The sequence below is a fragment of the Hemitrygon akajei genome, chromosome 5 (assembly GCF_048418815.1).
Source record: "Hemitrygon akajei chromosome 5, sHemAka1.3, whole genome shotgun sequence".
In the NCBI taxonomy this organism is placed as follows: domain Eukaryota; kingdom Metazoa; phylum Chordata; class Chondrichthyes; order Myliobatiformes; family Dasyatidae; genus Hemitrygon; species Hemitrygon akajei.
In genome coordinates this window covers 159283301-159299170 of record NC_133128.1, presented here as the reverse complement: position 1 = coordinate 159299170, position 15870 = coordinate 159283301, and the positions used below count along the sequence as shown (strand labels likewise).

General features: G+C 39.4%; 1 protein-coding gene across 1 annotated transcript in view; it reads left to right on the top strand.

Moving 5' to 3' along the window:
* Positions 1 to 15870, top strand: part of pms1 (PMS1 homolog 1, mismatch repair system component) — a 93349-nt gene that overhangs the window by 46674 nt on the left and 30805 nt on the right. Inside the window, exons 7-9 of the mRNA XM_073046992.1 lie at positions 5927 to 6049; positions 7557 to 7703; positions 13246 to 14093. Coding sequence (XP_072903093.1) covers positions 5927 to 6049; positions 7557 to 7703; positions 13246 to 14093 — 1118 coding nt within the window. The remainder of the gene's footprint in view (positions 1 to 5926; positions 6050 to 7556; positions 7704 to 13245; positions 14094 to 15870) is intronic.

Here is a 15870-nt window from a genome sequence, read left to right as displayed (position 1 = left end):
TCAGTCTCTTTCTTGACTATACTTAATAACTGATCATTCATAGTCTTCGGAGATAAAGCTTCCAAGGTTTACAATCCTCTGCATAAAGAAACTACTGCTCCTTTCAATCCTGGATAGTTCCTGAAGCCATGTTTGTTTATTTTAGTTTCCCACCAAGAGTAAGCATTGTTTTATCTCCAACTCTTCTGTACCCCTCATCCTTTTGATATCATCTTCTCAGATCCATGTATATCCATAGGTCAGAACTGGATCTAGCTTACCAACGACCCATAAAATCCCAGTAAGACTTGCTGACTTTTCTACTTCAACATCTATCCAAACTTGTCTTCCTAGTTATATGCTGTATCTGCACAAGGGGTCTCCATATCTCGGGAGCACCCAGATTCTCCTCTATGGAAAAGCTTGTAAGTTTCTCATTGTTTAAAATTTCTGCAGTCTATTCTTCTCACAGAAATGCACATCCTCTCAGTTTGCCACATTGCACTCTAGCTATTGATTTCATGTGGACTTATTTAACAGTTCACTTCCTTTTCCTGTGCTATCAGCTAACCTGGATACATTGCATTCATTTTTTTAAAAAAAATTAATTATGCCCAGTTACAATCTGTGGAATTTCAATGTTAACATCTGGCCAACCTGAGAAATACCAGTGAATCCGCAATCATTGCTTTTAGTTCTTCTACCAATTCTCTATTTCCTCCAGTATATTTCTTTCTCTCTGCTTTCTCTACACAGTTTTTACATTGAATAACTTGCACTTCCTGACTTAGACTGTGTGCTTCAGTAAGGATCCTTAGATTGATTGAAAAAATGCACTGTTGCTTGAACTGTTAAAACATGCCCCAGGGATTGCACTGCTTCGAACTCCAGCGACTAAGTTGATACCCAAAAGCTCAGAATGCGAGGTCTATTAGCAGTGCAAGGACAGTAAATATAGTTTGATCATTGCTGGCCTAAGTTGGAATCTACTTGTATCCGATGAAGTTGTGCAATGGCTGTTCATGATGGCTTTTATGGACGAGGAACATTGTTCACAAATCTACAGCTTCAACTCTTTCACCGATCAGAAATCTTGCTCTTAAGCTGCCAATGTACATACCCTTACACAGCATTCCAACTGCTCCCCAGCAGCTTGGAAAGCAAATTATTAGGAATTGACAAATGTGTTCTGACTTTAACATGGAACCCTCACTAATTGCAAAAATAACTATGAAAACATTGAAGCCTGTCATTTATTTTTTAATTTGGTAATTATTTCCAAAAATATATAATGAACAATGACAAGTTGCTTATACATAGTGTGTAAGCAAATGATTTTTCAACTGCTAATGACAGTTTTATTTTTAATAAGAGTTTTGTAAGATAATGCATTGTGGAAAATATATTTCTGTTTTTCTCTTCTCTTTTCAAGTGGTTGAATAATCATGAATTCAATTGCACTCCATTCCACTTAAATATACAATTCTATTTTTAGTTTAATAAAGCCTGATTTATCTGCAATTGAATTCTTTTACAGGTATAATCTTAAATCAATGCACTCAGTCTCATTATGATGCTAATTTGTTCAATCGTCTGACACCACTTCATTCAAACATTGTTTTATATTCTCTTCATTGGTTTGAAACAGCATAAATTTAAAGCTTAGCTTGGAGTTTGTTTCAAACAAAAGTGCTTATCCCTATTGGGAAACCTTTGACACTACCATCTAGCCTGCAGTACTGTTGGTTTATACATTTTCCCCCTAGGTTTCTTTCAACAAAACTCAACACTGCTGACATTTTCCTTTGCTTTGAAAGTGGGGAGAAAACTCAGTAAATATCATAGCAGCACTTTATTAAATCAACAAGAACTTGTATAGCCACTTGAAAATTAAGTTAAAACCATAAGTAGATTTTACATGGTAGCAAGATAACTCGCCAGTATAGTAGCCCAATGGTGAAGTTACTGGGCTCACATATGGAATTTAGGGCTATAGGTCCAAAGGCTTTGGTTGATATCTCACCATTGTAATTAAATAAATCTTGAATTAATGAAAGTCCCAGTAAGAAATTTGTAAAAGTAAATTTATTATCAAAGTACTTGTATATTACCTTGAGATTAATTTTCCTGCAGAAAAATAATTTCAATAAAATTTACGAAATGACTGTGTAGAGACTGACAAACAGCCAATGTGCAAAAGAAGACAGACGGTATAAATAAAAAAGTAAGTAACATTGAGAACGTGAGTTATAGAGTGAGAGTGTGTCTCTGGATTCTGTTATCAGTTCAAAGTTATCCGCACCGGTTCAGGAGCCTGATGGTTGTAGGGTGACGTCTGTTCCAGAACCTGATAGTGTGGGATGTGAGGCTCCTTTACTTCCTTCCTGATGGTAGTTGCGAGAAAAGAGCATCGTGTGAGTCCTTGATGATGGACACTTCCTTTTTGTGGCAGTACTCCTGGTAAGTGAGCTCAATGTTGGGGAGGACTTTGCCTTTAAAGGACTAGGCTGTACCAACCACTGTCTGTTCCATTCCTGGGCATTGATGTTTCCATACTAAACCACTATGCAGCCAGTTAGGATACTCTCCAATGTGCATCTGTAGAAGTTTGTCAAAGTTTTGGTGACATGCCAAATCTACACAAACTTCTAAGAAAACAGAAGCACTGTTATGTCTTCTTAGTGATGACACTTCTCCGTACTGTTCCAAAAAAATAGATTATCTGATATGATAACATCAAAAAATTTAAAGTTGCTGACCTACTCCTCCTCTGATCCCCTCATGAGGCCTGGCTCAGGAACTTCAGCTTCTTCCTCCTGTCGTCGATAATCAACTCTTTGGTTTTGTAGACTTGGAGTTGTTTTTCAGGCAGTATTCAATCAGATTTTCATTCTCCCTCCTTGTATGCCAATTTGTCACCGGTTTTGACTTGGCCAGCAGCAGTGGGTCGTCAGCAAACTTAAATACAGCACTGGAGCTGTACTTAGCCTCACAATCATAAGTATAAAGTGGGTAGAGCAGGGGCTAAGCACATTGTCCTGTGGCGCACCAGTGCTGATGCTGATTATGGAAGTCAAGTCAAGTCGTTGTTTATTGTCATTTCGACCATAAACTGCTGTACAGTACACAGTAAAAATGAAACAACGTTCCTCCAGGACCATGGTGCTACATGAAACAACACAAAAACTACACTAGACTACAGACCTACACAGGACTACATAAAGTGCACAAAACAGTGCAGGGCGGTACAATAATTAATAAATAAATAATAAACAAGATAATAGCCACAGTAGAGGACACATTTAAATATAATAATAAATGATGTAGATGTCAGTCTAGACTCTGGGTATTGAGGAGTCTGATGGCTTGGGGGAAGAAACTGTTGCACAGTCTGGTCGTGAGAGCCCGAGTGCTTCAGTACCTTTTGCCAGATAGCAGGAGGGAGAAGAGTTTGTGTGGGGGGTGCGTGGGGTGTGTGAGATTTTTGTTGCTAATCCATATCATTTGGGGTCTGGCAGTGAGGAAATTGAGGATCCAATTGCACAAGGAGGTATTGAAGCCCAGGTCTTAGAACTTAGCAATGGGTTTCAAGGGGATGAACTAGTGAACTGTGAACTAAAAACTAATCCAGTTCACTAATTTTCAGGGAGAAAAATCTGCCTTCTTTACCTGCTCAGGTCTGTTCAGGACTTCAAGTTTGCCTCCTTTTAGGAGTAGTTACAGATGAATAATAAATGTTGGATTTTCTGATGACGTCCATGTTCTTTGAGTGTATAAATTGGAAAAAAGAAACGTCAAGGACTAGACAGGTAATGCACAGTGACAGGAAAAATGGTAATGGCAATTGCAGTACATTTGGTGCAAAATGCACACATCCCTAAAGGGCATGGGTATTAGATGAGTACCAAAACTAGCTCATCAGTATAATTAGTAATATTGGATTAGTTATAAATAATTCATTAAACTGTATAAAGATAAAGGCGTAAATTGGACTGCCAGCAAGTTTCTGCGCTGAAGACTTCTCACCTGCTGCAGCAGAGTGAGAGGCTGCTTTAATACTTAGCTTCATTTAAGTGTCAATGGGCAACATCCCACCAAGTCCTCAATGTGGCTCGGATGTTAGTATGAAGCACGATCAGCCACCGCACAGGCATGGGATCAGAAAAAGCAGCAGAGGGTTGCAGACTCAACCAGCTCCATCACGAGGACACATTCAAAAAGTGATGCCTCAAAAAGGCAGCATTTATCATTGAAGACCCCAGCGGTCAGAACAAGTTTCATGACGTACGTCAGTGATATTACATCTGATTCTGGTGGGATCATACTCTAAAAGAGTACATCAAAAGGTCAAGTGATTGACATGTGAATGTTGGTGTACTTCATGCAGGGGATGGGTTGGGGGTGGGGAATGGTGTTAGCTACTTTTTGGTGATGACAGCAGATTTGAAAAGAGAGGGGCAGTATTCAAGGCAAAGGAGACATTTGTAATAGCAGCTTGTGTGGGTGTCAGGAAAGGAGCCTGAAACCTTAGTAACTCACTGGTGATATGTAGGCTGTCTCAATGACAAGATAAGCTTGCAGTGTGCATGAAGAAAGATTGGAGAGAAGTTGATGCGATGTTAATATTCACAGATGCCTTCAGTCAGTAGCCTACCTGAAACACTAATACTTCACTCTGTTCATCAACCTGGTCGTCATGGCAGTCTTCTGTTTGGCAAAGATTAAAATCTCCGTACCAATTGCTCGTATTACTTTGTTATTATTTGCTCCAGGTTTGTATTTGGCAAGTCCAACAACTCAAGCCAGTTCTATCCATTATCATTTGCTCTCTCTGCCAATGTGAGTTTGTACCATTTTCTGGGATCAGCCAGACTTGTCCACTTCTTTTCATCCAGATTTGTATATGGATGTTGGCAATTAGCTTCCGTTACTAATTTATGACACTTTACAGTAACTTTAGCAGCAGCTTGATTTGTTTTATTTAAATATAATGGAAATTCCATGTTTACAGCAACCTGTAGTTATATTTAGTGAAACATTGTTTACCTTTTAAGTAAGATATGTAGGATGTTTAAAGGCAGAATTGCTCTCAAAAGGGAAGATGAGGAGCCGAGGAGAAAGTCATTTTAAACAGATTCATGTTGTGTGGGCCAGAAAATGGCAGTTCATTATTGTCATTATTTGTACTGTTATTTTTTAAAAATCTTTCACGATGAATGTGTCAGCCACATTGTAAACCATTGGTTCATAAAATCTAATTTATCATTTCTGACAGATGTTTTCATTCTGACCTGCATGTTTACTCAGTAAATAGTTTTTGCCTTTACCCTTTGCCTTGCATACATTCCAGCATTCAATCACATGGTGGTAATTGCTACTAATGTAGACAAACACTGATTTGCACAATTAGGAAAATTCTCAGATAATGGTAACCTGGTGCATAACAATATTGGAGAAAAGAAAATATCGGAGTAGAGGCTGATGAGTGGTTTCTTATTGAAATTTAAAATTGTAATACTGGTATGTATGAAATTTATTCATCTTTAGATTCATAATTCTGTAAATTGCTATAAAATCACCAGCATGTCAGGATAATTAAAATTAGATGAATAAAATATTTAGACTTTGTGTCCTTTTTTTGGCACAATGCATATTTTCTGTATATGGGAGAGATGCTTCTATTTCACCTTACCATTCTGAACTTGCTTGCCAGCTGGTATCCCAAAGAGAGAATTCGATAATTGGTTCCTCTTGTGCATTGTTTATTTGTTTTCACCAAATGAAGGGTCTGGACTTTTGCTTCTGAGTCTCCATTGTAAAATGTGTAAATCAGATGACTCTTGGTGACCAATTACTGCAAAATGAGTTTCTGCTCTGAAACATTATTTTGTGATAGTAGTGTATTTTCTAAATCTGTGTGTGTATTCTTTTTCTCCAATGTTTACAGATATTCCTTAGTGGGTTTCTTCCCAAACCTGGATCTAATCCTTCTTCGATGAGTCTCACGAGCCCTGACAGAAGTTTTATATCTGTGAACTCCAGACCTGTTCATCACAAGGAAATATTAAAAGTAAATGACAACTTTGCTTTACTGACTTTGCTATTATGTAATAAGTGTACTTTAAGAATATATAATATAGTGCAGTTGAATAATCTTCTATAGATTGTGCTATGGTATTAGTAGTGATTCTTGTTACTGTTATCGAGATTTCCAGTTTCTCAAATGCCGACATCATCTCAGCATTTACCTAATGGATGTTACTACAATTGCTTTTCTTTCCGGAATCAAAACTCAGTGAATTAGTAATACACAAAAATAGTCTACTGCATGTATCTTGTTAGATTTTTTGAAGTTGCAAAAGTCCCAGGATTAAAATCTTGCCTGTCGTTTCTGTATTTATCCTGAGGACTAATTCAAATGTCTCTGATTAAGAAAACAACAACTCAGTAAAGTATGATGTTGCTAATTATATCTGCATCAGGTATTGGTGATCCAATGTGGATCCAGCAAAATTTGAACAGATTTTTTTGTAGCTTACTATTGGAAAACAGTAAAATGTCCATGTAATACTATAATCAAACACAGATGTGAGGCTAAACTGATTGGATAAGGTGGATTCTAACAGAGTTGCAATTTTTTTTTTGTAAAGTATTGCTTCTTTTTGTGCTGAAGTAATTGATAGGTTGGTCAATAGCTGTTCATTAATTACTCTGCCTATTATATGATCCTTATTATTTCTGACAATATGTCTAATTGTTTAAAGCTATGGCATGACATTCGGGGTGAAAATTCAAATGATCCATTTCATTTACCGTGAGGTGAATTGATTTGGCTTTTATCATTTATGTGTAATAATTGGTTGGTAAACAGATTAGGTGGCATGGTAGCATAGTGGTTAGCATAACGTGTTGCAGTACAAGCAGTCCGGGTTCAATTTCCACCACATCCTGTAAGGAGTTTGTGCGTTCTCCCCACGATTGCGTGGGTCTTGTCCAGGTGCTCTGGTTTCCTCCAGTAGTCCAAAGACATCGTACCAGTTGGTAGGTTAATTGGTCTTTGTAAATTGTCCCGTGCTTCAGCTAGAATTAAATTGGGGGATTGCTGGGAGGCACAGCTCAAAGGTTAAGAAGGTCCTATTCAACACTATCTCAAGAAATAAATGGATTGTGAAATATTTATTTGCTAGTTTTATGAAATACAGACTGGATCTTAGAACTGAGAATCCAACATTCACAAACTAATCTTGCCACGTTCTATTTATGGATGGATTAATTTAGGATGGAAGAGACTTCACCCAACCTCATTTGCATGAGGATGACAACATTAGACTAAATTTCAAAATCTGTTCTTTGTTCCCCTTGTTGGAATATCTTGTTGAACATGTTGAACAGGCAAGGTTTTTAAAATTTCTTTGCTAAATGTTTAGTGTCAATAAAGATGAAGGTGGGGGTAGCATTTTAATATAGTTACAAATCTACTTCAACTTAATAGCTTTCACTACTCCAGTCCAACTTTATTATTAATGGCTTGTCCTGGAAAAATACTTCATAAATTTCTGTTTGCTTTAATTTTGCAGTTAGTCCGACAGTATTACAGCTCTCAGTGCCAGAAGGATTCTTCCCATGCTCGTTATCCAATTTTCTTTTTAAATATCTTGGTTCCAGCCTCAGTTATAGATGTAAATTTAACACCAGATAAGACTCAAATAATGTTTCAAAACAAGGTAAGACAATTTAAACATGTCTCATTGAATTGTCATAAATACTTGAGATATTTGTTGAAATAGAACTTTTTGCAACAAAAGTAGCATGCTCACGTTCCCAACAATGCTAGTCCCTAAGATGTGATAATCCGTAGAATAAACAAACATAAAATTTGCACACCATTGCAATTTTAAGTTAGAAAAATTGTTCAGATTATAAAGTTTTCACAAGGCACCAACAGGTTGGTTTTGATGTCAAGAGTACAGGGAATTGGCATGCTGTTCTATTTGTATAGTAGTGGATAGCACTGAGTGCCAGTCAGGAGCTAGAACTGCTTTGCGAGTTGAGTTATTGAGTTTTATTACTCTGTTTTTCCTTGACTGCATTTATCTTGTCAACCATATCACTGTAACAACTTTCTCACATTGTTTCAAAGTGCCAGAAATAATGGGAAAATGGGGAAGAGTGCTGATAAAATGTTCAATCATGAGGAGCATTCTACGTGCTTCTGCCTCCACCTACTCCTGTGCTACTGCCACACTCCTTTCTTTTATTGGCCAGCTGGTTCAGCTGCTGTTCAGGCTTTGTGCAAAGGAGAATGGTCAAACTATTCAGGTGACCACCAGTATTCCTCCTTATCCCTATGTACTTGTGCCTGTTTCATTACCACATGCTGACCCCTATACCTTATTCTGTGATCCAGAAAGGTGGGACTTAAGTTAGAATCTTGCAAGCAGATTGCACAGTTGCAGAAGATGTATACCTCAGTGTAACAGCATAGTAAAGTAGGCAACTCATACAAAATCCTGGAGGAACTCAGCAGGTCAGGCAGCATCTATGAAGCTAAATAAAAAGTCGATGTTTTGGGCCCGGACCTATAATCAGGAATGGAAAGGAATAAAAAGGTGCCGGGATGGGAAAGAGGGCAAGCTAGAAGGCTATAGGTGAAGCCAAGTGGATGGGAAAGGTAAAGGGCTGGAGAAGAAGGAATCTGATAGGAGAGGAGAATTGACCTTGGGAGAAAGGGAAGAAGGAGGGGCATAGGGGACGTGATAGGCAGGTTAGCAGAAGTGGTAAGAGGCTAGGCTGGGGGATAGAAGAAGAAGGAAGGGTAGGGAAACAAAAATACTGGAAGGAGAAATCAATATTTATGCTATCAGCTTGGAGGCTACCTCAACATTGCTTTATTGTGGCATAAGAGAAAGCCAAGGACCAACATGTCAGAACGGGAATGGGATAGGAATTAAAATGGTTGGCCACCGGGAAATTCCACTTTTGGCGGATGGAGCAGAGGTGCTCAACAAAGTGGATTGGGTTTTGCCAATGTAGAGGAGGCCACATTGGAAGTACCTGATGCAATAGATGACCCCAACATTTTCATCTTGAAGGACTGTTTGGGGCTCTGAATGGTGAAGCAGGAGGTGAATGGGCAGGTGTGACATTTCTGTCTCTTGCAGGGATATGTGCTAGGTGGGGGGGTGTAGTAAAGATGTGTTTGGTGGTAGGTGACTCTCCTTTTTCCCTTTCTCCCAAGGTCCATTCTGCTATCCTATCAGATTCCTTTTACCCTTTACCTTTCCCACCTAACTGACTTTACCTATTGTCTTAGGCTTGTCCTCCTTTCCCTCCCTCCCTCTTATACTGGAGTCTTCCCCTTCCTTTCCAGTCTTAACAAAGGGTCTTGGCCCAAAATGTCAACCGTTTATTCATTTTCATAGATGCTGGCTGACTTGCTAAGTTCCTGCAGCATTTTGTGCATGTTTCTCCAGATCTCCAGCATCTGCAGAATCTCTTGTGTCAGTAAAGAAGGCTGTGTGTTTTCTAGTGATTGGTGAGGGGTATACATGGTTGCCAGATATTCAGGTCAATGTCCATAAATTCGATGCACACAAGTTTAAACCACGTTTCTCATTTTCACCACTGTCATTATTCCAGACCCTGCCTCCACCGGACCAAATCCTCAAGCTTCCTTCATCCTGTTACGGATTTTGCACATCATCTAGAGTTAATGAGCATCAGTGACTACTGATGAGGAATGCATGTGTTCTAGAAAGAGAGGCAGACAAATAAACAGAGCAAAATTTATCTTTGATTCACCAGTGAGTTATTGAAGGAATTATGCGCCTTCTGGTCCTAGACTCCCCCACTATAGAAAACATCCTCTCCGCATCTGCTCTATCCAGGCCTTTGAATATTTGATAAGTTTTAATGAGGTTCCCTTTATTCTTTTATACTCCAGTGAGTACAGTCCCAGAGCCACCAAACGCTCCTCGTATGAGACCATAAGACATAGGAGCAGAATTAGGCTATTTGGCCCATCGAGTCTGCTCCACTATTTCATATAGCTGATCCATTTTTTTTCTCTCAGCCCCAATTGACTCCAACATCTTCCCAACCACTGAGGTCAGACTAACTGGCCTACAATTTTCTTTCTTCTGTCTCTCACCCTTCCTGAAGAGTGGTGTGACATTTGCAATTTTCCATTCCTCCAGAATCATGCCAGAATCAACTTTGTGAAAGATCATTACTAATGCCTCTGCATTCTCTTCAGCCACCTTTTCAGAACCCTGTTGTGTATACCATCTGGTCCAGGTAACTTGCTTTCCTTCAGACCTTTCAGTTTCCCAAGAACCTTCTCCTTAGTAATGATAACTTCACACATTTCTGCCCCCTGATACCTCTCAAACCTCCAGCATACTGCTAGTGTCTTCCACAGTGAAGAATGATGCAAAATACTGATACGATTTGTTCACCATTTCCTTGTTCCGTATTACTACCTCTCCAGCGGTCCAATATTCACTCTTGCCTCTCTTTTACACTGTATGTATCTGAAGAAACTGTTGGTATCTTCTTTAATATTATTGGCGAGCTTACTTTAGTAATCCATCTTTACCTTCTTAATGACTTTTTATTTACTTTCTGTTAGTATTTGAAAACTTCACAATCCTCTAACTTCCCTGTATTTTGATTTATTATATGCCCTTTCTTTGGCTTTTATGTTGGTTTTGACTTCTCTTGTTATTTACAGTTGTGTCATCTTGCCTTTACAGTAATTCTTCCTCTTTGGGTGTACTGTATCTATCCTGTGCCTTCCAAATTGCTTCCAGAAATTCCAGCCATTGCTGCTCAGCCATCATCCCTACCAGTGTTCTTTTCCGATCAGTTCTGGCCAACTTCTCTCTCATGCCTCTGTAATTCCCTTTACTCCACTGTAATGCTGATACATCTGACTTTAGCTTCTCCTTCTCAAAATTCAGGTTGAATTCATTCATATTATGATCACTTGCCCCTAAGGGTTCTTTTACCTTAAGCTCTCTAATCAATTCCAGCTCTTTGCACAACACCCAATCCAGAATAGCTGATCCCTGTGGGCTCAACCATAGGCTGCTCTGAAAAGCCATCTCGTAGGCATTCTAGACGTTCTCCCTCTTGGAATCCCACGCCAACCTGATTTTTCCAATCTGCGTTTTGAAATCCTCCATGACTATTGTAACATTGCCTTTTTGGCATGCATTTTCCACCTCCCATTGTAATTTGTAGAGCACATCCTTACTACTGTTTGGGGGTCTGTATACTACTCCCATCAGGATCTTTTTACCCTTGCAGTTCCTTAACTCTATCCACAATGATTCACCAGCTTTCTCTATGTCACTTCTTTCTGATGATTTGATTTCATTTTTTACCAGCAGACAGCTCACCCCCTCTGCCTTCCCACCTGTCCTTTTGATACAGCGTGTATCCTTGGACATTAAGCTCCCAGCTATAATCTTCTTTCAGCCATGATTCAGTGATGCCTACAACATCATGCATGCCAATCTGTAACTGCTACAAATTCACCTACCTTATTCCATATACTGCACACATTCAAGTATTCACTCTTTTCGAATTTGTCCACCTTTTACACTGCAACTCATCCCGTTGACTGCAATTATGATCAGTCTTTCCTTGCTTGGAGTATCACTACACATTGCCTCATACACTACACATAGTTGTAAACCAACTATCTCATCTTCAACACTATCACTCCAGTTCCCATTCCCTTGCCAAATAAGTCCACCCAAACAACTCTGAGATTATTGAGTAAGGATATTGAACCCCCTTGGGTTCAGGTGTGACCTGTCCCTTTTGTATGGGTCATACCTTCCCCAGAAGAGATCCCAATGATCCATAAATCTGAACCCCTGCCCCTGCACCAGTTCCTCAGCCGCGCATTCACCTGCCAAATCATCCATTTCTTATCTTCACTGGCATGTGGCATAGGCAGCAATCCAGAGATTATTACCCTAGAGGTCCTGTTTCTCAGCTTTCTACATAGCTCTTCAAAATATCTCTTCAGGACCTCCTCACCTTGTCTACCTATGTCATTGGTGCCAATATATACCAAGATTTCTGGCTGCTCACCCTTGCCCTTGAGAATATCATCGACCCGATTTAGGACATCCCTGATCCTGGCACCAGGGAGGCAACATACCATCTGGATGTCTCTGTCGCATCAACAGAACTTCATCTGTGTTCCTCTGACTAAGGAATCTCCTATCAACACCACAGTTCTCTTCACCTCTTTGCTCTTCTGAGCCACAGTACTAGACTTAGTATGGCTCCCCTGGTAGGTCGTCCCCCTCAATGGTATCTAACGTTGTCTACTGATTATTGTGGGGAATGGCCACAGGTGTACTCTGCACTGGCTGTGCATTACCCTCCTCCTCCTGATGGTCACCCAGTTTCCTGTCTCCTGTAACCTAGGGGTTAACACTGATTCCTGGGATCATTCTTGTGAATCTCCTTTGGACCTTCTCCAATGCCAGTCAACATTTTGGGCTAAGACTCTTCATCAGCACTCTGAGAGACCTGATAAAGTGCCTCAGCCCGCAATATTGACTGTTTATTCATCTCCATAGATGCTGCCTGACCTGCTGAGTTCCTCCAGCATCTTGTGTGTTACATTGGTGTAATAAAATTTCACTCAACTGCTTCGATGCTGTACTTCCTCACATAAGGAGCTAAGTGCTAGACACAGTACTTCATTCATAGTCACACCAATATTCTATCTAACTAAAGCATAACTGCACTACTTTTGTATGAAAGCCCCTGGCAATAAAGAAATAACAATCTGTCAACTTCCTCACTTATTGGCTCTTCCTGCATTTCTGAATCATGATCCAGAACACCCAGATCTTTCTGCATATTGGAGGTGCTGTTACTTTTATTCTAATTTTGGGACTAATTAAAGCCTAAGTGTGGAGGAAAGTTAGGGGAGATGTCAGAGGTAGGTTGTCTACACAGTGATGGGTGTCTGGAATGCAGTACTGAGAGTGGTGATAGAGAATGATACAATAAGGACATTTAAAAGACTCTCAGATAAGTACAAGGATGTAAGGAAAATTGAGACTATGGGCTGTACAGGAGGGAAAGATTAGGTTGATTGTGGAGTAGGTTTATATAGGCCATCACAGCATTGTGGGCCGAAGGGCCCATACTGTGCTGTGCTATTATGTTCTAATCTGTATTCATAACATAAATGATTCTCTATACAAAATCTTATGGTATTTTCCCTCTCACCAGGAAGCCATCCTATTTGTAATTGAGAAAGTGTTGATTTCAGTTTATGGGCAACTTCCTCAACCTGATAAACCATCCCCTGAATGTTTACCAGAAACTGGACTTGGTGGAAGTGGCGAAGTAAATGACACTGGTACCTCAACAACGAGAGAAGCTTCCCTGGTCGCTGACACTGTAAAAGCTTGTGCTGAAAACATCACTTTTCCTAACAATACCTTTGAGGTGGCGGTTGATGAACAGGAGAGTTCTGACAGAAACATAGCTGAGACCAAGTCCAAGGAGCCACCTCCTGCTGAGAATGTGCAGTCAACTTTTGTGCCAGAATTTGATGTGGCATTGGCATTAGATGATGGCTGCATTCTTTCCAAAAGTCAACCTGATACTAACAATGAAAGTGCTGGTCATTTGCCCCCGGTACCTGTGACATTAAGAGAAGAGATCACCACTGCAAAGGATTCCAGTGAACTAACTGCTGATGATTGGAGTAAGGGTGTGATGAAAGATTCCATGGAGCAAGCACTTGCACCTGTAAAGCTTTTGATACCCAACAGCGCATCTAGTCAAGATCAAATAGCCTGTGATGAAACAAAGCAACACAGCCCAACCAATAGTAATTCAAACAACCACCCGACTACAAATTCTTCTAATGTGGTGCAGGATAAAATTGGTCAGATCACATTATATGACTTGATCAGCAATCGCACTGTCAAAAAGTCTCTGCCAGCCTCTGCCCTTTTCATGCAAGAAGTTCGACCCAAACTGTTAGCAGAGAACCCAAAAGCTAATCTGCAAGATGTTAGCATGAAACTTGAAGAGATGTGGAAAAATCTGAATGAGGATGAAAAAAAGAAGTAAGTTTCTGCATTAAACCTTTTGACCTCATAACCCAATAGTTTCCATTCTCTGTGACTCATTGGACGCAGAGAGTAAATCCCATTACTATTTAAAATATAAAGCGGAAAATTCTTTTGGCATGTTCAAGATGCCACGCAGGAGGTATTGTTAAAATATATTCTGGGCATCTTCTCCAGATCTCTGCAATTAATTGTTTTAGTGTATGTCTTACATTTTCCATTCATTTTTTTTCTTCAAGCATATTTCTTCATAATGAAGTGATTATAGTTTTTCCAGTACTTTTGAACAAATTTTTATTATAAATTAATGACCTATTGTCCTTTTGCAAGACAGGAGATGTTATTCATTATGATTTTCATAAAAACAGATTATATTGTGTGGTAATTTATGATGTAAAGTAATTAATTTTAAAGCTTTTTTATTTGTTCAGTTATGGGATATGGATGTCTCTGTCGAGGCTCTCATTTACTGTTCATTCCTAATTTTACATTAGTATGTGGTAGTGTGATTGTTGCTTTGCTAATTTTTTTTACTGGGCTAAAACGACTTTCATCTCAAGTACATTTTTGCTATTTCAGAAGTCTCTAAGGACTTGAAGAGAACTAAGTTTTTTTTTCTACCCATGATCTGATGGGGGACTGGAACTCAGTGTCTGAAAGGGTGGTAGAGTCCCTGCACTAAAGTAGTTGAACGTGCAGTTGAATTACAGTAACCTACGAGGCTGTGGACCGAGAACTGGAAACTGGGATAAGTTTGCATAGCTGTCATTTCATGTAAAAACAAGTTTAACAAAGAACTGCTGAAATTTATATAAAATGCTAAGATGTTGCAGTTTATGCCCCCAGAGAGCTACATAGAATATAGAACAGGAACAGGCCCTTCAGCCCATTTTGTCATTACGATCTAATTAGTAATCAGATGCCCAACTAAATTAATTCCTTCTGCCTACTTGAATCCCTTTCCTTCCATTTCCTCTGCATTCATGGGGGCTACCTCAATAGAAATATTTAAAGTGGAACTAGATAAATTTTTGAAAGGTTTGGGGGAAATGGGAGCTATGGAGGTTGCTGTGACTGTGAATGAAGTCACCAGAAAGACACTGAAGCCGGTGGATATATATGACGTTATTCAGCCAAACAAGCAGGAACCATACTGGAGACACTCTTGGAAGAAGAGGCCTCCCTGATCCAATATTACATGACATTTTTATATTCTAAATAATGATCAATTGTAAAGGCAGGACAATTCTATATTTACAATGTATCTGCAATGCTTCCTTTGAATTATAACCATTGTACAGAGCTGCATTTTAGATTCAGTCTGCAATCCACATTCCAGTCTGAAGACAGACTGCTGCTGAATTATTATTTGCTATATACCCCAATTCCGGAATGCGTCCTACAGGGATCTAACACAGAGGAGGGGAGGTAGGTCGGCCATAATCATATTAAATGATAAGACAGGCTTGAGAAGATAGGTGGCCTACTCCCATTTTATTTTCTTGAGTTCCAAAATCAAGCTGCTCTTATTCCCCAGTGTGCTATCATATCGTAAAGATGAAGCTTGCCCCAGATTTAATCCCAATCCTTTCAGAATATGCAGTCTGCACTGAGACAATACGATTCAAGTGTGTTTACCAGAGGAAACAATCAAACACTGTTGGTTATTGAGCAAAAGGCATTTGAATATTAGCGGAATATTGGGAAGTTGAGATTAGTATCAGGAAGTATAGTTAAAAGATCACCAATGATGAATCAAGATGGTGCCAATGAC